The sequence below is a fragment of the Chelonia mydas genome, chromosome 6, assembly GCF_015237465.2.
Source record: "Chelonia mydas isolate rCheMyd1 chromosome 6, rCheMyd1.pri.v2, whole genome shotgun sequence".
Taxonomy (NCBI): Eukaryota; Metazoa; Chordata; order Testudines; family Cheloniidae; genus Chelonia; species Chelonia mydas.
The window spans coordinates 75953961-75975587 of record NC_051246.2 but is presented as its reverse complement, the minus strand read 5'-3'; the positions used below and the strand labels follow the sequence as shown (position 1 = coordinate 75975587).

The 21627-nt window shown below is 42.6% G+C and overlaps 1 protein-coding gene across 1 annotated transcript in view; it reads left to right on the top strand.

Moving 5' to 3' along the window:
• The window catches only part of RYR3 (ryanodine receptor 3), a 481354-nt gene that overhangs the window by 440396 nt on the left and 19331 nt on the right, over positions 1 to 21627 (top strand). The window contains exons 96-99 of the mRNA XM_043549389.1: positions 14347 to 14389; positions 14943 to 15070; positions 18295 to 18355; positions 19849 to 19995. Coding sequence (XP_043405324.1) covers positions 14347 to 14389; positions 14943 to 15070; positions 18295 to 18355; positions 19849 to 19995 — 379 coding nt within the window. The remainder of the gene's footprint in view (positions 1 to 14346; positions 14390 to 14942; positions 15071 to 18294; positions 18356 to 19848; positions 19996 to 21627) is intronic.

Here is a 21627-nt window from a genome sequence, read left to right as displayed (position 1 = left end):
CAATGGCTAAATTTATAGCAATGCTTAATTTATAACTTCAAGGCTTTTGTAAGTCTCTCCTCTCAGCCTCTCCCCTAAGAAATTTTACAAATGAATCACTTGGGAAAACAATTTTTGGCTTTTGCACCTCTCTTTTTGTTATATTCTTCTTCTTTCCTTTTTAATTCATATAATAAATTGGTACTTTTTTTCCCTCTTCATCAGACACAATTAGTGTATAACAAGATAAGTAAACTTGGAGTAAAAAAGCATTATCAGAATATCTAAGTAGATCTGACTTTTCTGTCCAGTTTGTAAATAATAGCAAAGAGTGTGGGATTCACACAGTGATCCATAGACGTCTTATTTGCTATTCTGTGCATGAATTATACAAATGTAGGCAAGAGAGAGGAAAAAAACAAAGAACTGTAATAACGTTGAGCAGCACTCAGTTCAGAAGGTCACTTGGGTTTTCTTTCCCCGCCATTGTTCAAGGTGTTGAATTGGTTAGAAAGGATAGATATGAGGCACTTTTAAAAATATTGAGATTTCAAATTACCATTTGCATGTTAATGCAACGAAACTGATTATTCTTCAGTGTAATAGATTGAACACAGAATAATGCTTAATCTGAAGAGAATGATATAGAGCCATTACTGATAATCGCTTTTCATAGACAGTGCACCTAGGTACATCACAAATCAAATAGATTTTTACATGTGTGTTCTCTAGTGGTCCATCTCATGCAGATGTACAGTTCTGTGGCAAACTGATACATCAGTGCTATATATAGGTACACCATTACAGTGTGTTTTAATTTTTCATCAAATAAAACATGTAGAAAATTGTACATTATAATTACATATTACTTATGCCCTGTTACGCCATTGCTGTACAATGAGTAAGCTGTGCCTAACGTAGTCCCTGCTCCCAAAGGACTTAAAGGCACAAAAGGCTATAGAACTGTAAAATACAATAGAGAATAAGCATTGAGTGGTTTGTAGTGTTTATAATTGGAATGATTCACTGAATAAGTTGGTTCTCCTTATCCCATACACATTCCCCGTAGGTGTATGTGGGCCCAATGCACTCAAGATGATGACTTTTGTCAGCAACACATGTACCCTCACTATCCTCATGCAGGGAGCTGACAGCATAAAGGGATGTGGCTGCCATATCCCTCTCAGTTCCTTCTTACTTCCCATGGCAATAGCTGGAATTCCTCATCACTCTTGAGATTTGTTTCTCTTCTCTTAGCCAGCATGTAAAAAGAGAAATCCTCTTTTCTGCATATAGTTATAGTTAGATAGTTTACTGATTCTTCGAGGCTGAGGGTCAGTATGCAAAAATTGCCAGGATTTAACAAGGTGCCACACGCAGGGCTGTGATCCCTGTAAGTGATAGGCACAAAATAGCCTAATCTGTTTAGGCAAGGGACATGTGAGGGATGAATGTCCCATTAGTACCTCCTTTCTGATGAAGATGAAAAAGCAAAGGGACTTCTGCCTTAAGGTACGTCTACCTGAAAAGGCAATGTGTCTCTCTTCAGTGCCCGACCCTAACCACAGGAGGATGAAGAGCTCATTCATCAGTAGTAAACCTCCAGCTGCCTCAGCTCCTAAGCCCATACTGAGTGAGAAACAGTTGTTCATCTTCGTCTCCCGTGGCCTCCATGAAGTGTTTGAAACTGTCTTTGTCCTCTGAGACTGACAGACCATCAAAATCTCATTATTCATCCCACAAAAAGGGACAAAGATTTTAAAAAATAAAATAAAGTAGTCTGGTGCTGAATTGAGGTCTTATCACAAACACCAAATGACACCAGCACCATCTGAGGTGACACCATTGATTCTAGCTCCAGTGGGGCCATCGAGACTAGCGCCGCCTTCTTTACCAGAGAGATCGACACCATTGACACCACAATCGTTCTTTATGGCAAAAGATCTATTGTGTCTCCTGCCTGACTATCCTTTCCTGCATCTTCCAACACTGCTCACAATAGTTTCAACCATGTTAGCATCATCGGCATCTTTTATCACCACAGCACAAAAGGTTCATCTACATCATTGATGCAGCCTACAACATAGGCAGTGCCAGCACCATCAATGGTGACTCATCTGTCTGCCTTCCATACACCTCAGCTGCTTCCATCAGCACCAGTGGATACATCTTTGACATTAGTAATGCTAGGGCATCACCAGAGGTTGTCAGTGCCAACACCTTCACAGACACCTAAAGGAACAACTTCCCAGTCACTAAGGGGAAATATATCTCCTCCTCTTCAGGCATGGAGCATGACAGGTCTTTCAGATCTTCTTACATAAGGATACCTGTGCTGAAGCGCAATAGTGTTATTCTTGCAAGAATGTCCGGGTGTGGTGTTCACCACCATGAGCAGTATAGAGACTGGACTACCCACCTTCGCCTTACTGGGCCTCAGACTGCTTCAGGAGTGTCTAGGTCTTCATTAGCTCCAGAGTCATTCTCACCTCCTCCTGAAGACTTTAAAGTTGTTCACGACTTCATGAGGAGGGTGGTCACATCACTAGGAGTGCAAGTGCAACTTGTACAAGACATTCTGCACTAACTATTACTAAGGCTAAGATTTAGTCATGGGTATCTTTAGTAAAAGTACTGGACAGGTCACAGGCAATAAACAAAAATTCATGGCCTCTGACGTGTCTATGACTTTTGCTATAAATACCCCTGACTAAATCTTAGCTCCTCTGGAGGGTCCAACAGCTGCACCTGATCCAGCAGCAGGGGCTGACTGCCCCTGGCCACCCACTGCTCCGAGGCCCCCAGGGACCGCTGCTCCGGGGCGGCCCCCAGGACTGCTGCTGCTCCAGGACTGCTGCTCTAGGGCAGCCCCCAGGACTGCTGCTGCTCCGGGACCACTGCTCTGGGGCCACCCAAGTAGCAGCAGTGCAGCTGGCCCTGGGGCCGTTCCAGCAGCAGCTGGTGCAGCTGGTGCCGGGGATGCCCCAGCAGCTGGCTCTGGGGCCAGCTACTCCAGGGAGGCCCAGGGGTCATCTGCACCAGCTGCTGCAGCTGCGGAAGTCATGAAGGTGCCAGAAAGTCATGGAATACCAAGTTCCCTAGAAGGAATTTGATTATTTCTCCAACCACCCAGTTCCAGATTTTTTAGTGGTCATGGTGGCAAACAAGTGCTAAAGGCAATTTTACCCTAAAGCTACCCCAAAGGATAAAGAACATAAGAGACCTCAGAATGCCTGAGATCAAAGCCTCTTAGATGCTGACCATTGGTATCTTCCACAGCATGCCCTTCTCAGTGGACTTCAACAGCTTCCAAGTACACCAATAATATCTCTTTTCATCTTTGGGACATGCCTCTCTCTCTTTTACAGTGCATCAGACAAGTGGGTGCTCAGCACAGTAAAGGAGGATATGCCATCTAGTTCATATCCCTCCCTTTCCCCAACCCACTTTTCCCATCCTTTTTCAGGGACCCATCTCATGAGGCTGTTTTGCTTCAAGAAATACAGTCTCTTTTACAACTGGGAGCAATAAAGGAAGTTGTGACATACCCAAGGCACAATCCAGAATAATGAGTAGCTGTGTCATGCCTGCCCTCTAACCTGGGGTGCCCTTTACAATGCTTTGCTGCTGTAGCCTCCAGTCAGGACTGCTCTGTCTGTGTGTGTGCTGCAGCCAGGCCAGCCATACCTTTGCTCTTACTAGCCTGGGTTATATTGCAGAGTGACCCCAACACACTCCAACATACCCCCAGAAATGTATGTCCTGCCCAGATCTTTCCTGGACAATACAAGCTTATATAAAGTCTGTCATTTTATTGATAGAAATGTTATGCACACATCTTGATTTAAACAAACTGGATTAGATAAAACAATTAACTATAAAGAGAGAGATTTTAAGTAAGTACAAGTAATGAGGCAAAGACATCAGAAATGGTTAAAAGAAAAATAAAGATAAAATGCAACTGTTGCCTAACTTAACAAACTATGTTAAATTCAATGCAAAGTTTCACATCACATGCTCTCAGCAGTTTTACTGACCAAACTTCTTAGGCCAGGATCCCTTCTCCAGTTCAGTGGCTACTTCATTTGTCCCATCTGGTGCAGTGAATCAATGGGCAGAGAGGGGAAGAGAGAGAGGGTTGCGGGGGGGAAGGTACCTTCTTTTTATAGTGTCTGTCTCCTCCCCACGCCCTTGGAAAACATTTCCAGCTGAGATTCTGAGATTCTCAAAAAGGAGGATGTTCCCTGCTGCTTTTCCTCTCTTGTTCAAGGTTTCTTTGTCTACCGTTTAGTGCTTAAATGCAAATTAGGCAGAGCACACATTACTTGGTTTGAGACAGACCTTTTCGACAACTTCTGCTTAGTTTTGGAATGTGTGTTAATTACATTATATAGGGAAATCTTATAATTTCACATACAGTGTTGCCACACATTTTATCAAGATGCTATTGACCAGCAAATTATAATATCAGACCTCAAAACAGTATCACAAGGCATACTTTGTACAAAGATTATTACAGTGTGTAGGGTGTGGACACAGAGGAAAGGCTGTTATTCCCACTACTTCCTGATGCCCAGAAAGAGAGGTGTATTTCATTGTGTTCTGGACTTAAGAAAGCTGAACACATTTGTCAAGAAAATCAAGTTCATGATGGTCACCCTTGTGTCTGTTATCCCTTCTGGATTGGTATGTTGCTCTTGATTTGCAGGACACTTACTTTCACATAGAAATATATCATGGCCACAGAAAGTCTCTTTGATTCATGGTAGGCAACATGTACTACCCGTACTCTGTGCACCAGCCTGACCAAGGCAGTCCTTGTACACAGACCTATATCAGTTCTCCATTTGATCACACATAGTTGTACCTCTGGTTGAAGATCTCTTGTCATAGAATCAAGGCAAATCACTGCACCCCAACCTACAATCTCTCTACTCATGGTGTGGATGATCTCTTGTTGAGCAATAAGAAGAGAGTCTGCTTCCAAGATGTCCAGGCCATTTTGGTGATCAGCAGAAAGGATTCCCCCAAAGCCATTTGTGCAGTAAAATGGAAAAGGTTTTCAGTCTGGACTGAATCTCATGAGTTATCACCAATTAACACCGAGGTTAGGCACATACTAAACTACCTGCTGCATCTGAAATCTTCAGATCATTTTCCCGGTTCAATAAGTGTCCATTTAGCAATCATTTCTGTGATAGAATACCCATCCATTGGTGGATGTGTATTCTATCTTTTTGTGTCCCTTCATATCCAGATTTTTAAAGGGACTTACTCATGCTCACCTGTGTCCAGTCCTTCATCTTCATGGGACATGAATTGAGTGTTTTCCCATTTGATGGGTCCCCCCTTTGAACTTTTGGCAACAACATCCTTGCCATTGTTGTAAATGAAAATAGCATTTTTGGTAACAGCTACCTTTGTGAAGAGGGTGTGAGACCTTCCAGCACTTCTGGTTAACCCTCCTTTCTCACAGTATTTCACAAAGACAAGATCTCTCGTAGGCTATACACTAAGGTTGTCTCCACATTCTATCTCAATAAGATTATCCATCACCCAGTGTTCTTGCTGAAACCTCATTCTACCAAGGCCAAAGAAAAAGTGTATCTTGGGTGTTTAGAGAGCTCTTGCATTGTACCTGGAAATCTTTCAGATCATCTCCCAGTCTTTTTGTAGCCTATGCTGATAGGATTAAAGGGCAACCTGTAACAGCCCATTATATATCACATTGGATTTCTGACTGTATCAAGCTTTCCAAGCAAAGTCTCTCCTCCACCCATTCCACTAGAGCTAATTCCACTTTGTCAGTCTTCATGAGCAACATACCTGTAGTTGATATTTGTGAGGCAGCAACATGTTCATCTGCACATCTCTTTTCCATGCACTACGCTATAACTCAAGTGTCCAGAGACAATGCCAGCTTCAGCAAGTCAGTGCTGCAGGCTCTCTTCAAGTAATCCAAAATCTCACCACCTGTAGGGTTACTGCTGGTGAGTAACCTACAATGGAATGTGAATGTGCACAGTCAAATGAGAGGAAACAGTTACTTACAGTATAGCAACTGTTGTTCTGCAAGATGTCTTGCGTGCATATAAATTCCACGGCCCTCATGCCTTCATCGCTACTTTGGGTATTAGTTTTGTGGTAGTGTGAAGGAACTGAGAGGGAGGTGGTAGCCACACCTTTATACCTTGGCTCCAGGCACAAAGATAGCAGGAGCACACAAGCCTACTTCTGATAAAAGTCTCAGACCCAGGTGCAGTGGGCACGCATGTACCTACAGTAGAATGTATAAGTGCACAACACATCTCAAAGAACAACGGTTGCCATATAGGTAAGTAACTGTTGTAGAGTGTTCTGACAGAAGAGATAGAGGGCATTCAGTGAACATTGATTGGAATGTTGTGGTTCCATATATAAGGGGCAATGTGACAAGGAAATTTGATGGATTTTAGAACTTTCCAAACTGGGATCACTGCTACCTAATTAACACTTTTCTTGTCAAGCAAACTTTAGCTTCGAGGCTATTTTTCTGAGTTCCCTCTGTAAGAGGTTTTAATAGCATGTTTTTGAGTGGCCCAGCTATACAGTTAGATCTCCTTCCTTTCCCTGTTATTGCATTGTAGATTAAAGACAGTTGCATAAGGCTAGAGAAGAACAACAATGTACCCAATTCTTTACAAGTCTAAAACAATTGTTGGCTGTATATTTACAGGTATAAATAAGTATTTTAAAAAACGGACTTTCAAAAGTAATTACCAATATGTCTGAAAGAAACAACATTTTGTCAATGAGAAGAAGTCAAAAAAGCTACCTTATCCAGTCATAAACAAATATCTGTCTGTGACTAGACTCCTGTGTTATGAGACACTTAGCACAGCTCTCTGTAGGAACTGATGGTCTGCTACCTCTATTGTCTACTCTGAACTTACAGCCTTTGCTGCCTGTCTATCTTTGGGCTGGGATAATGCTTTCCCAACTTTAGAGTACATCTACACTTGAAGCTGGAGGTGTACGTCCCAACTTGAGGAGATACACCTGTGCTAGCTCGATCAGAGCAATTATGCTAAAAATAGAGTGCAGCCACAGCAACAGGAGGGGCTAGCTCCCCCAGTCCAATCCCAGCCAAGACACTAGATATATGCCCACGGTGACTAGCCCTACAGTTAGCACATTAGGTCGATCAGAGCTAGAGCAGGTATGTCTGCTCAAGCTGGAATTTACGCTTCCAGATAGAAGTGTAGGCCTACCAGATTCAAGTGTTAAACTCTTAACACACACTTTGGCAACCTACTCTACCTAAAGTATTTTCCAGTCTCGGACCAAGTTCATAAGTTACATATCCCATCCAAAAGATTCATTCTGTGTCAGTGTACCTTAGTAGTAGCTAAACAAATATGCCATGGCAGCTGCCAGAGTTGACCTAATAAAGAATTTCCTTATTACAGTAGTTGAATTCTTCTATTTGTGCATAAGTTTGCCAGTGTATGGTGTCTTTTCATAGTATGTATTTTCTTCAATTATCTTTAAATGCTTCTTTTCTTTTGCATTGAACAACATGACTAGCTTTTTCATTAAAAGTTAAGTATGCTAGTTTTGTTCTCTTGCATCAAGAAGCATGATTTCCTGAAGCTCATCTCTAATGCAAAACTCTTTTAGTATTTTAGGAATAATGTCTGAATTATTAGCAGCCTTTTAATGCTTTATTTTCCTCAGGCCATATCCTAGGAGTTTTCCACTGATTTCAATTTGGTCCATATATTGTGATGACACAGATTGGTAAAAAGTTAGAATTAAAAAATTACTTGAAAATATTCTTCTGGAATCCTGCCAATCTGTTTCTTACATCCAGAATGGTCTTTCATTTTGTCAGTAGATAATTGCACATTAGAAAATGTAATGAGAGTCAACAAGCTGAATAATACTCTGTGATGACAGCTTTGATTAATATACGGTTATTAAAACACAGAAGCAACATATTTTTGATGTATGATTCTAGGAAAATGTTAGCAACAATAGAACATCAGTTTGCAGGTTAAGGTTCTACTTGTGAAATAATTAACTTTGTTTTTTCCAGTTACAAACCGGTTTTGTGTAGGAGTTGAATTCATCAGTTCCCTACAGCAAAGTGGTGTTATTTTCTGATTATTTTCTGTAACGGTATTATAGCCCAGAATTGGCAGTACTGCTGCCGTGTTTTGATCTTCAAGGGAAAATACTACTATGTGAAATTTATTAATTCTTGCAATTAATATGTGTTTTAAAATTATAAGCTTTATGATATTTGTTTCTGTGGATTAATAGATTTGCAGAGCTGAGAGAAACAACAACCTACGTGCAGTTCTAGAAGAGTGCAAAGTATTTAAAAACACCATTTTTGAGGCTCAGTCCACAATAGCGCAAACACTAGGTTTCTTTTCATCCCTCACTTTGGCAGGCAGGGTGATGACCATCTAGTATTTTCCTGCTCTTTAGGGCTCCCTCTTCTGCTTCTCCAGCGTCACTCCTGCCTCACTCAGAGCAACATGCAGGTAGGCAACCTCCACAGCGACATATGGCTGCCATTTAGGTCTTGAGCAGAAAAGCCTAAAATAAAAGGAAGAGGATTGAAGCACCTCAACCATGTCTCATGGATTTAATGCTTTCCCATGGATGGCATAAATGTTTTTTCTGCTTTCACTGAAAAATGTTCACTACCTAGTAGAATGAGACAGCAACTGAAGGGATTTCTGGGCCTGTGTCAGACAAAGCCAGCCTGCCCAGCCTTCCTATAGGGAGGAAGGAAGGTAACCTGCAGGAGCTGAGACTCTCTCTCAAACAGCTGCGGAGTGAGGGAGTTGCTGAGATGGTCTCTGGGGCTGTGACAGACAGAACAGTTCATGCAGTTCATGCACAGGGAAAAGAGGCTCTCCCTGAGGCAGCCTCAAACTCTTGAGGAAAACTTTAAGAACTTTAAGATTTCCATGAAATAAGGGATCTTATTGAGCCAGGTCTCCTTAACTGTACAGCATGCTAGTTATACTAATCGAGACTCTTCTAGGAGAGTTGTCCATAGCAGTTTTCCAGTAGCTATAAGAACTGGAGAATCTCCATTGTAGAACTGTTCATAACAAAATTCAATGCTAAATGCTTCCTTTTTTGGCAATGGTTGTCTGGACCCAGCAATGCTAGTGCAGGATGCATTTGTCATTTCATGGAACTTCTCATTGGCTTACATGTTTCCTCCCCTCCAACTCCTATGGAGAGTCCTAAAGAAAACTACTCATCATGGGATTCCTTTAATCCTGATTGTCCTGGCCAAGGCTATCTTAGCATATGGAACTGATGATGCTCTTGGAAGGGATAAGAATCCTTCTGCCCTTATGCCATGACCTTCATCAGGAGTATTGCCCTCAAGTCCAGGTGCCCTAATTTCCTGTACAGTGAGACTTAGAACTGATTCCACTTCAGCTGTGCCACTTACTAGGTCAGAGAAAGGAAGTGGTAGTGGACAAGGTTTGCAAAGGTGCTTCCTACATTCTCCCTAGGCACTATGGGCTAAATGTGCAGGTGTGTATAGACCCATCCTTTGACTTCAGAGAGCTGAGAGCACGGCTTAGATGAGCAACTCTCCTTTAGGAGGGAGTAGTTGAAAGGTTAGGCAATCCCCTCCCTCTTCTGGTTCAGTTCCAAGTCTTATTCTCATGCCCTATGGTGTGTTTCATATGGTGCTACTAAACAGAAATCATTATCTGCACTGTCTCAGGTCAAATCACAGAAAGGTAAATTATATTCCCATCTGCAGGCTAATCTTATGAGGGCATCAACAAAAGCCTTTCTTCCTTAGGAAGGTAGATCAGGCTAACAGATTTCTGTCAGATCGAAGGAGTCAAACTGAAGATTCAAGAGGAGGAAACCCAACAGAGAGAGAAATTCTGGATAGTGATTGGTCATCATGCTAGTAACTGAGTGAGAAGGAGGAACGTAGAATCTGAACTGGCTCTGACAAGCCACAGATAATTTGCCCTTGTCAAACAGACACCACTGTTGTTGGTTACTTACTATCTCATTTTACAAAGAAAACTCATTTCCAAGTTTAGTGTTGTGCCTGAAGCATGCCAGATTTACATCTCTATAAAATACATTAAGAGATTGAAATACTTTATGCATTCACAGAAACAATACAGCAATGATAGTGTCAATGCAAGCTTGCCCACACTGTCCTACCAAATTACGTCAATGCTGTGCTGGAGGGAGCATCTTGGCTTCACTGAAACTACCAACAAGGCCAGTTAGACTATGTCTACACTTTCAGTGATGTGTAGAGTACATACACTGCACACCTCCTAGCAGGGGTTTAAATAGCACTATAGACTGTGAAGCACTGCTTAGATGAGTAAAGACACCAGAACCTTAGGGTATATACCCTGCACAGCTTTCTACAAGCCCAAGCAGTGCCTCACAAATCTACACTGCTCTCTTTAGCAGTGTAGTGTCCTGCTGCCTCCCTGCTGCCAGAACCTTGCCGGAGTGACAAATTGTGGCTGTGGGGGCAGGCTCTGGCAGGGGGAGGCAGCGGGGAAAGGCTCCAGCAGCTCCCCATCACCAGAACCTTTCCCTACTGCCTGCTGCCTGCCAGAGCCTTTCAGTGCTGCATATAGCTACACATCACAGTGTGGACACAACGTGCCATGTGGCATGTACATGTGCCGTACAACATACTGCCAACAGTGCAGACAAGACCTTACTGTTAACTGTAATGGTGACTTGTGTGAGATGGAGACTTATCAAGTAGGATTTGGTCTAAAACCTTTTACATAGTCAGTGAACAGCCTTCAGATTATTAATTTCAGTCACTATCAGATTAAGGCAATTTCAGATGAGTTATCTAGAGCTGTGTGAGCCATTGTAGGTTCTCTAAACCATCCAGTCTATCTACTTCCCTGTCATATGTTGTTTAAGAACCAACCCATTTTCTTTGTTAAGTAGGACTGTCATCTTTCTTTGACTGAAAACCCACTGAAATTCTTTAAAGTGATAATTATTATACAAGTGTAACATTATTTCTTAAAAGACATCTACCACAACAGATCCCTCACTCTTGGGTCCAGACAGGAACTCCCATTATTCTAAAGTTCTGAGCCATTATACTCCAACAGGGGAGCTACGCAGACATGCCCTCTGTAGAAATGTTCCTAGAGATCCTAACAATAGTTCATTTTTGACTTCTATTGACAAAGAAGCTCACTACACTATCTCAGCAGTCCTGCACCATCAGCTGTATTCGATGGATGGGTGCTGAGCAATATTTTTGCAGGCAAATCTTTTATTCTCCAAATATAAGTATTCTTCATGGTGCTTCTTTTGACTCAGTGGCTGTTTTAGAAAACAAAAAATCATGATTTCTTCTGTCTCCTCTAGGTTTTTTATTCTGTGAGAGCAAAGACGCCTCAGGGCTCCTTGCCTCCCTATTCTCAGACTTCTCTCTCTCCAGTTCATGTGCACATTTTATTTTTGCCAGTAGTTCATCCTAAAGATTTGAAGTGTCTGAGAGGAAGCAACGTAAAAAAGTCCCAAGTGTAGTTATCTCGCCTTCTGATGAATGTGACCACAACACTATCTACTTCTGAGAAGAGCATGACAAATTTGCCAATTATATCTACATGCACACGTCACCGGGGGCCTTCGGGTCTAAGGGTGAGTGTTTGAGTTCTTTGACCCACTACACTGGCTGCTGGAAACCAATGTTGAGAGGGTGGCCTCACCTCCTCCCAACTGCAGAGCGAGGAACCCACTAACCTCCAACATGTTTCTTTGCCTCCTGAAAGCAAGCAGTTAAGGCATTCAGAATCAGCGCTAAGAAGTTAGACATTGTCAGCTGGGCTCAAAGAACATATTGTACAGTCTGTACTCCTCCTGCTACATCACCACTCCGGTTAAATCAAAGATGAACACCACTTTCAGCTGACTAAAATCTGGTCTTGATGTGAAGTGGATCTCAAGCGTCGGTCACCTCAATGTACTTGAAGATATGATTCTCTCAGTATACACAACACCTTCTGTATGTTTTAATGAACTTTTTACATATCATATGAGATAAAATACGGAAATAGGCGCTCTGATAAATGCAGTTCAATTCAAGGTATCCCTAGACAAGATACAGGTCATTATGGAACTAGTCCACTGCATCTGAAGCAACCTGTGCTTTAAGGTTTTAGAGTTTTCAAAACAAGCAGCGACACTTGAACCCACATCCAGGTAACAGACAACACAGGTGCAGAAAGACACAAAACTCTCAGCCTCTACTATGTCATGAACCATACTACCAGATATAGGGATTCAAGGTTGAGAGGCAGAGAAAAATCCCTAATTCTATGTGATCATATGGAACAAGACTCTGATGATGAGGGGCTGTTGGCCACTGCCATCCCTAAAAAGGTCAAGAACCATAAATGGTTTGGTCAATTAGATGCAAGTAACAATCCATACTTCTGTCTCTCCTGACACTAGAGATAATGAAGGAAAGACATTTTTTTCCCCTGTTACAGATCAAGATACACATATTTCCCAGTGGCTATTGCAGTATCTTATTCTTTAAAAAAAATTATTTCATGAAGATCTTGGGGAGTTCAATAATGTCCAAAGAGTGTGGAATCTGTTGCTGAGGCAATTTTAGGAGAACTATTCACCCCTCACCCACCTTTTGGTGACTGAAGATTCTGTAACCTTTCTAACTCCATGTTTGTGTACCCTTCTATACACAGTACTTTCAGTTTCCCTGAAAGGAACGGTCTTTTGGGGACACTAGGGACATGGCTGTTCTGAAGGGCACGCCACCTGCTGGAGTAAGGTTTCATAACATTAGAGCTGTCAGTGTTCTATCTGGCCTTGTGCTGGGATTTTGGACCCAACCGTGGTATGTGCTAAAATAAGGCCCTCCTTGAATTGCGGGATGATTGTCAAAAAATTGCAGCTGAGTTGTGGACAAGCCATGGAAAATTGCAGAAAAAGAATAACAGACCTTGTTATTTGCAGTAATGAGGTCCAATATTACTTTCCCGTGATTTTCCACTGTCGGACACCTTGGGCTGAGAGTGGGGGCTTCTGCTGTCAGCAGCCCAGGGCTGACAATGGGAACACGGGGCTGAGAGCAGGGTCTCCCACTGTCGGCTGCCCAGGGCTGAGAGCTGGGGGCTGAAATTGACAGCGGGAACATGGGGCTGAGAGCGGGCTCCCCCAACAGTCAGCCGCCCAGGGCTGACAGCAGGGGCCCAAGGCAGAAAGTGCCCACCCTGGGCTGACAGTGCAGACTCCCGCTCTCAGCCCTTGGTGGCCAGGGCTCCCACTGTCAAAACTGTGGTGGAAGCCTAATATTGCAGAATCTGCAATTTCCACAATATCACAAGTTAAGTAGGGCCTTAGTTAGGATGAGGTACCATCAGAGAATACAATTACAACTAATCACCGCTTCATCTAAGGCTACTCCTACACTTGGATGTGGGGGTGGGGGTGATTCCCAGCTCTAGCAGACATACTTGTGCCAGCTCTCATCAAGCTAGCACACTAAAAATAATAGTGTAGCAATGGTAGTATGGGCAGTGGCAAGTGGTGGCACAAGCTAGCCACCCCAAGTACAAACCGGCTTGGACCTCTTGGGTTTGTGCTCGGGATGGCTAGGCAGAACTGCCCCTCGCCACTGCCTGTGGCTACACTACTATTTAGTGTGCTAGCTCAATGAGAGCTGGCACGAGTATGTCTGCTTGGCAGGGAATCACACCCCACCAACATTAAGTGTAAACATAACCTAAATCATCATCCTTATATTTATAGCGTCAATGCACTGTGACATCTGGTGCTACATGTCCCTGTGAAAATGTCTATTTCTGGGTTTTCCACCATGGATAGAAATGAAATCAAGGCTACTATAGTGGTTAACATGCTGAAAAGAGTCATCTGCATTGAGAAACTTCTTTATCTTCTCCAAGAATGCAAATGTGGGTTGTGCTCATGCATGTATCTTGGGGTGTGGGTGGGGGCTAGGAAGGATTTTCAAATGGATTTGTTTAGTGTTGAAGGATGTTATTATGGCAGCCTTCACAATATCAGGTAATGGTGAGCATTAAATGAAAGCAACCAGCAGTCTGTCCTTTATATTTCACTAATAAGTATTTACATGGATGGTATAAAGAGAAAAAGCGAGAAGAGACATTGATGTTACAGTGAATTACAGTTTGGGAGGGCCAGTTACTGTCCTTGCACAAATCCCACTGACATGAAAAGTAGTTCTGCTCAGCAAATTGTAACAAAACGCTACCATGAGCAAGAATTTTATTTGTTTTTTGCCTCCATTGATGTGTTAAATAACTTGAGAACTTTTTATCTATGCAGATCCTTTCCTAACAATTACTGGGACAAGTTTGTAAAACGGAAGGTAGGTTCTTTAGATTATTATGCCTAACGTAAGACAATATACTGTGTATTTAATTCAAATATCTGTATTTTTGTGGTATAAGCATACAAACGTTTGAGAATTGCATTTTGTTTCATGGAATTCGAAGTTATGGTAAATCTTACTGGGAATAGTCAGTTGTGATGTGGGTGGGGGAAGAGGAAGAAGAGAGAGTGCTTTGGCTTAATTCCTAGACTCATATATTCTAAATAACTTTGTGCTGTCAATCAGCCATGCAGTTCTAATTTACAGCCATTGTCATCATTAGGATACAAAGCCCCCTCATCCCCCTAAAAAAAGAAAAACATGCCAGCTCAAATTACTTTAAATTATACCAAAGCTTTAGATAATAACCTTTTATGCTTCTAGTTTTCATTTTTTTAAATGCTTTTTCTCTCTCTGAGTTCTCACTGTTCTTGCAGTACCAGTCCTGGAAAACTGAGGTTTTAAATTTTTTGACAAATGTGGGGTAAAGTGAAGGGGATGTGACAGCAGTGTCTTGTCCTGACCAGAAGCTCATCTTTTCCCCTTTTAGGTTATTAACAAATATGGTGATTTGTATGGAGCAGAGCGCATAGCTGAACTCTTGGGGTTGGACAAAAATGCTCTTGATTTCAGTCCAGTGGAAGAGACTGAACCAGAGGAAGCATCTCTTGTATCATGGTATGATATTTGGAGATTTTTTTTAAAAAAAAGCAGTTGACGTTAGCTGATTTCAAACAAATCAGCATTGGAAGGGATTTTTAATCTGTTGCTACCACTACGTAATTAAAGATAAGAACAGATTTGATATGTTGAGTGTGTGTATTTTCAATACTTTGCTCAGTACTAAAAATCCACATGGTAAAGGCTTCTTTGTAGTAATGAAGTAAAATAAACTAGCTTTTAAAAAACATACATATACCACTTAAAATAATGGCCCAACACAGCCTTCCCACTTCACTGCACGTGTGTCCAAGGGTCCCTGTCTCAGTCAGAAGGAAGGGAGCACTGATCACAGAGCAGACCTGGTCAGGGATTTTCCAGTATACAGGTTTCATCAGAAAATGCCAATTGCTCAAATATGAAATATTCCGTGTTTCACTTCCAACAAACCACAGGCAACTTTCTGTCAGAAACCTGCCTGGTTTCCTGCCAGCTGGCCTCATGGAATGATGGGGACTCCCACTTCCAGGGTCCACTGCTCCCGGGCAGCTCTGCCATGGAAACTGATCTTGGGATAGGCACTTCAGGGCTGCCAGGCTCCCTGCCACAGAATCCTGTCTCTAGCTGGGGCTTGGCTCCTGGCTTCGCAGCAGGGAGCCTGGAAAGCCTGGGGGCTCTCAAGGCTTCCATGCTGCCTGCCACAGAGCGGGGCTCAGGGTGTCTAGGCTCTCTGCTATAGAACTAAAAGCCCTGGCTCCCAAGCTCTGAGGCTCCCAACTCAGCTGTGACTTCTGATCAGTCTGCTGGGGCTCACAGGGAGCCTAGAAGCCCTGGGAGAGACAACTGAACCAGGAGCCCCAAAGTTTGGTCTCCCAGGATCAATTCTATTTTTAAGTTTCCAAAATAACATGTTTTGATTATTTCAGAACTAAATTTATTCAGATTTCCCTTCTGCAGGAAATTTTCAGAATTCTGCTTTTCATTGTGAAATGAAACAAATGTTTTCCATAATTCTGGAATTTCCTGCTGAACAGGAATTCCAACTTTCAACAAGCTCTGTCATAGAGGCCAAGTGGGGAAGTGCTGGGCAAAAGGATAGGCGTGCCAGTGATCCTTTCCTGTCCATCCTGACAACCACAAAAGGGGGGCATAGAAAGAAGGAAGTGCAGAGAACTGCAAAATAATTGTCATATCATCCTTCCCTGGCATTGTGAAATTGCTATGAAAATGTCACGTGAGGATGTAAGATTGAAGTAGTTCGGTGCCTTTTCTACAACGCTGAAGTGTCTAAAATTCTTCAGAGTTGAGTACCTCTGTGTTATTATAATACAGGTGATGATCTAATAGCAAAGCAAAAAGAAGGGTGGAAGAATCCTGAGTTCTCTTTGCAGCTCCTGCACTGACTAGATTACACTTCAAAATGACCTTGATAAATTAGAGAATTGGTCTGAAATCAAAAAGATGATATTCAATAAAGATAAGTGCAAAGTAGTTCACTTAGGAAGGAAAAATCAAATGTACAGCTACAAAATGGAGAATCACTGGCTAGATCAGGGAATGGCAAACTACAGCCCGCAGGCCGAATCCGGCCTGTCAGGACTTTCAGTCTGACCTACGGCATTGCCAGCCCTGTGGCGCAGCGGGGCTAAGGTAGTCTCCCTGCCTGCCCTGGCCCTGTGCCGCTCCCAGAAGCAGCTGGCACCACGTCCCTGCGGCCCCTGGGTGGGGCGCAGAGGGCTCCGTGCGCTGCCCTTGCCTGCAGGTACCGCCCCCCCACAGCTCCCATTGGCTGGGAATGAGGAACCGCGGCCAATGGGACCTTTGGGGTTGGTACCCACAGGCGAGGGCAGCATGTGGCAGAACCGCCTGCCCCACCCCACCCCCAGGAGCCACTGCTGGACATGCCAGCCATTTCCGGGAGTGGCATGGGGCCAGGGTAGGCAGGGAGCCTGCCTTAGCCCTGCTGCACGCTGCTGCCACCCCGGAGCCTACTGAACCCCGCCCCTTAACCCCCTGCCTTGCCCTGAGCCCCCTGCTGCTCCCCTTCTGTACCCCAGTCCCTTGCCCTGAGCCCCTTCCTGCACTCCACACCCCAACCTCCTGCCCCAGCCCTACATTCATGGCCCTGCATACAATTTCCCCATCCAGATGTGGCCCTCGGGCCAAAAAGTTTGCCCACCCTTGGGCTAGATAGTGGTATAGCTGAAAAGGATCTGGCGGTTACAGTGTATCATAAATTGAATATGGGTCAACAGAGTGATGCAGTTGTGAAAAAGATTAATATTCTGGAGTGTATTAACAGGAGTGTCATATTTATTATTGTTGCTGCAGACAATTCCAAACCCTCAACATTTAAGCATCTTGACATGCACTTTAATCTCAATGGGTATGTCTTCACTACACATTTAAGTGGGGCTTACTGTAACCCAGGTTTTAACCTTAACACCCACTACCATTTACACAGAAAAACTTCTGACCTGAGTTTGGAGATGCTTTAAGCCTGCACTAGCAGACCTGACTCAGGGTGTGTGTGTTAGAACCTGGGCTCCACTTTAACTCAGGCAGGAATCCACCCAATTTGCCGTGAGAATGCAAGCTAAATCACTCACGTGTTGATAGTCCTCCAGTGCCCTTCCCACAATTCCCCCGAAAGGACAGACAAGTTCTTCCACAAATGCCACAGTTGACTGGGAAAGAATCTGAGTGTGTCTCAGCACAGAGAACCATGGGATATGCCCCAAGACACACCTGGGTGAGTGCAGAAAGACCAAGGACACAGTATTGTGGGTATGTCTTTGAAGTGGGGATGTGGGATGCTTACATCTGGGGTAGGCTAACCCAGGTGCCCAGACCTGAGTGCCACTACCCGGTTTAACTGTGCAGTGTAGATACAGCCTATACGTTCAAAGTAGAGCTATAATACTTTTACTGAAACTCTGGAACTCTTGAGACTATTGGAACTCTGTGGCTAACGCCCAATACAGTTTTGAAAAGGTAGGGAATGCTCTCTAAAATAGAGAGACCTGCACATCAGTCTTAAAATAATTATCCAGCATGTACCAGTGCTTACAAAAAATAAATACAAATAAACCACCAGAAAGATCCTAGTTACATTTTCTGAAAGAAAAATGTTTAGCCATTATGTGAAGATGTGTTTGTGTTGTTAAGGAAAGGAGTGTAACTGTAGTTATTAACTACTTAACGCTGACATTTATGAGGTTCAAAATATTTGTACTCCATAGGTTAAGCTCTATTGATACAAAGTACCACATCTGGAAGCTTGGAGTTGTTTTCACTGACAATGTAAGTATGTTAGCCTAGAGAAAGACTTTTGTTTATTCTAAATGCAAATATGTATTTTGCACTCAAAGCTATAGTTGGGCACTTTTTTAATAAAGAGAAATAAAGAAGTAAATAAAATTGGGTAAGATAAGAAGGCAATTATCTTGAGTATGGTGAAATAAGCATATGTGGGTAACCAAAGGAGCTGCAAAAAATAACATATACATTGATAAATTAATAGCTACATACTTATTCAATCAATATAAAAAGTTTGTTCTTTTTCTGTCTTTAACCTTAGCCCAACAACTTTCAGTTAAATTCTCTGTGGGAATATTTGTTTTTGACATCATAGGGCAATATTCAGGAGATACTATAATTGCAATACAAGATTTTGGAAATTAATAATAATGATTGGGTGGTGTTAAAAGGAATAATATTAAGAGGGTTTTTATTGTATTCTGGGGTTTTGATTAATTTTGACTTTGGGGGGTTGTGTAAGTTGCCAGACTGATAGCCTGAAGACCAAAGCCTTCTATCTTCAGAATAGGTACAGCACAGTGTCTTCAAACACTTGCTCTGTCTTAATCCTGACCTACCTGCAGAGACTACCTGTAGGGGTCAATGGTTAGTTCAGACTCCTTTAGAATCCTTTCTTAACTCCCACAACCATCTCTAAAGGTCCCCAATCACCTTAAAATTCCCTCTTGCAAATGTGGGCTGTATATATCTCCTCCAGGTCTGATCAATACTGCTCAAAGGGTATGTCTACACAGAGCTAAAAGACCCTCAGCACGGCCATGGCTGGTCCAGGTCAGCTGACTTGGGCTTGCGGGCCTTGGGCTGTGGGGATAAAAACAGCTAGAGCCCAAGTTCTGAGACCCTCCACCCACACAGGGTCACAGGGTTTGGGCTCCAGCCTGAGCCTGAACATCTACATAGTGATTTTTCAGCCCCGCAACCCCTGACCTGGGCCAGCCGTGGGTTTTTTATCCTTGTGTAGCCATTCCCTAAGAGTCAGCCAGATGAAGTGGCTTATGAGGCACTCCCTCTCCCCAAGGCTTGTATGCTGTGTTTGTAGCTGTCTCAGTCCCTGCAGAAGCATCAGATCTTCAGAAATTCAGAATGCATAGCAAGCTCTCCAGCTCTGTATAATATTCTCAACCAAAACAAGATAGTGTTAAGAGCCGGGGGAATTCTGATTTTAGTAATTAATCTGTTCTGAGGAATATAATCAAGTGAAATATTTAAAGTAAATGTCAAAGGCATCATTTCCAAGGTTAAACGGCAAGTCTTTTTATCAGAGTAGTGGGGTGTGTTGGAGAGAAAGAATAAGACACAGTTCTTCTGCATAAAAATATGGAGATGCTAAGTCCATATTAATTTACGATTGGAAAGCTCAAATCATTAGATCACTGCCTACAGTTCAGAGTTTCATTTTGTGTGTGTGATGTACACTATCCAGTAAAACACATTAGTAACTGTTAATATTCTCTAACATTTCACATTTTCTGTAGTCCTTCTTGTACTTAGCTTGGTACACAACTATGTCTATCCTTGGCCATTACAACAACTTCTTCTTTGCTGCTCACTTGCTGGATATTGCTATGGGTTTCAAGACTCTTCGAACCATTCTGTCTTCTGTAACTCACAATGGCAAACAGGTGAGTTCCGTATATGTAGTCTGAAAATGAACACCATTCATAACTATACTGAACAAAAATGGTAGTCCTATAATATACCTTGGAAACCAATGCGACTCTTTTCTATTAGATACGATAATATTACATATTTTTAACAGATATTTTTCATAATATAAGTGTCACAGCCTCCTAGTTTCAAGAGTTATGATTCAGCTGCTTCTTAAAATCTCATTCTCAAAAACATGGTGTAAATGTTTGTCAGGCTGGACACACTATTTCTTTGTTTAATACAAATGATTTGACATTTTAAGGTTGCAAAGCAGCAAAAAATAATGTTGATATGGTTTTAGTTACCTTTTATTTACCAGCACTATCTTAAAAAAAGATTTTATTTTGTTGGGAATTGGTCCTTTTATGTGGACATTAATGACCTACACTATTTAGAAATGCCAAAAGTTTTAAGAAGGCAGTTGTAGGTTTTGAAAAAAGAACTTCTGCACACAGTAGTTTCTATTCAGAATTTCTTTACATTGATGGTGTGGCTATTGGAATGCGCTTTCATTTACATGGTAAGTATCTGGGGCAAGGAATATGCCTTACTGTGTCTTCTGCAAAACACCTGCACACTTTTAGTCCTAAATATAGAATTTATTTTAATCCTATACCCACGGGACAGTAAATGCTAAAAACTTCCAGCGTACAATACATAGCCCTCTGGACATTGGAAAAGAGGGAGGAAAGGAACAGCCATTCCTAAATGCATTTAGAAATACAACCATTCTGCAATTTGGACTCTCTACACAAATGTGGCCTGCTGGATTCAGATGTATACAAATCTGATTCCAAAATCAATTTGGATACCTTATAATAACACAGCTCCTTCTTTGTCATCTGACCTGCTTCCTAGCCATCATCTCAACATAAGCACAGGTAATTTATCAACTCACCATCTCCCTCCTATCTGTCTTTTCCCAGACTAAGAGCGCTCTTCACATACTCCCACTAAGGTGCCTCCCACTGCAACCCCTGAAAAATTCCTTCCTGTATATACCCTTCCATTATCTGGTTTCAACCCTAGCTCCAGACATGCACACCCCAGTCCCTCCTGCCATCCCTTCTCAAACGCAGTAAAATGTATCCCAGGCCGTCCCCACCTCTGCATGTCTGGGATTTGCTTTCAGTATCTAGTAGAAACTAACACACATGACAAGGGATACTCCTCCAGTGGCGGGGGGTGGGAGGCGGCAGTGTTACCTCTGTCAAACAGAAAGTGATTCTTTAAGTAGGGAAGGAAGGCTTCGAAAGAGGTAACTTTCATACTGAATGTTTATCCTCTGTCTAATATACCCTAACAACAACCCCTTACCTATCAGCTTTCTTTTTTAGGGGAATAACAGTGCCCTGAGATTCCCAACTTCCTTTTAATCTTTCTATCTTCCATGAAGTCCATACATGGGCCTGATCAGTTCTTTCAGCAGAGGACATCTAGATGCAGCCCCTTCCTTTATCAGGAAAAGGAAATTGCTAGAGCATGACACCCAGTACTCTCCACAAGAAGCTTATCATTCTTGCTTCCTTCCTACTTCTGACTCAAAAATGAGACCTTAACTCTGATCCCCCTTCCCCTACTTAGCTCTGACAGTCTGGCTACAC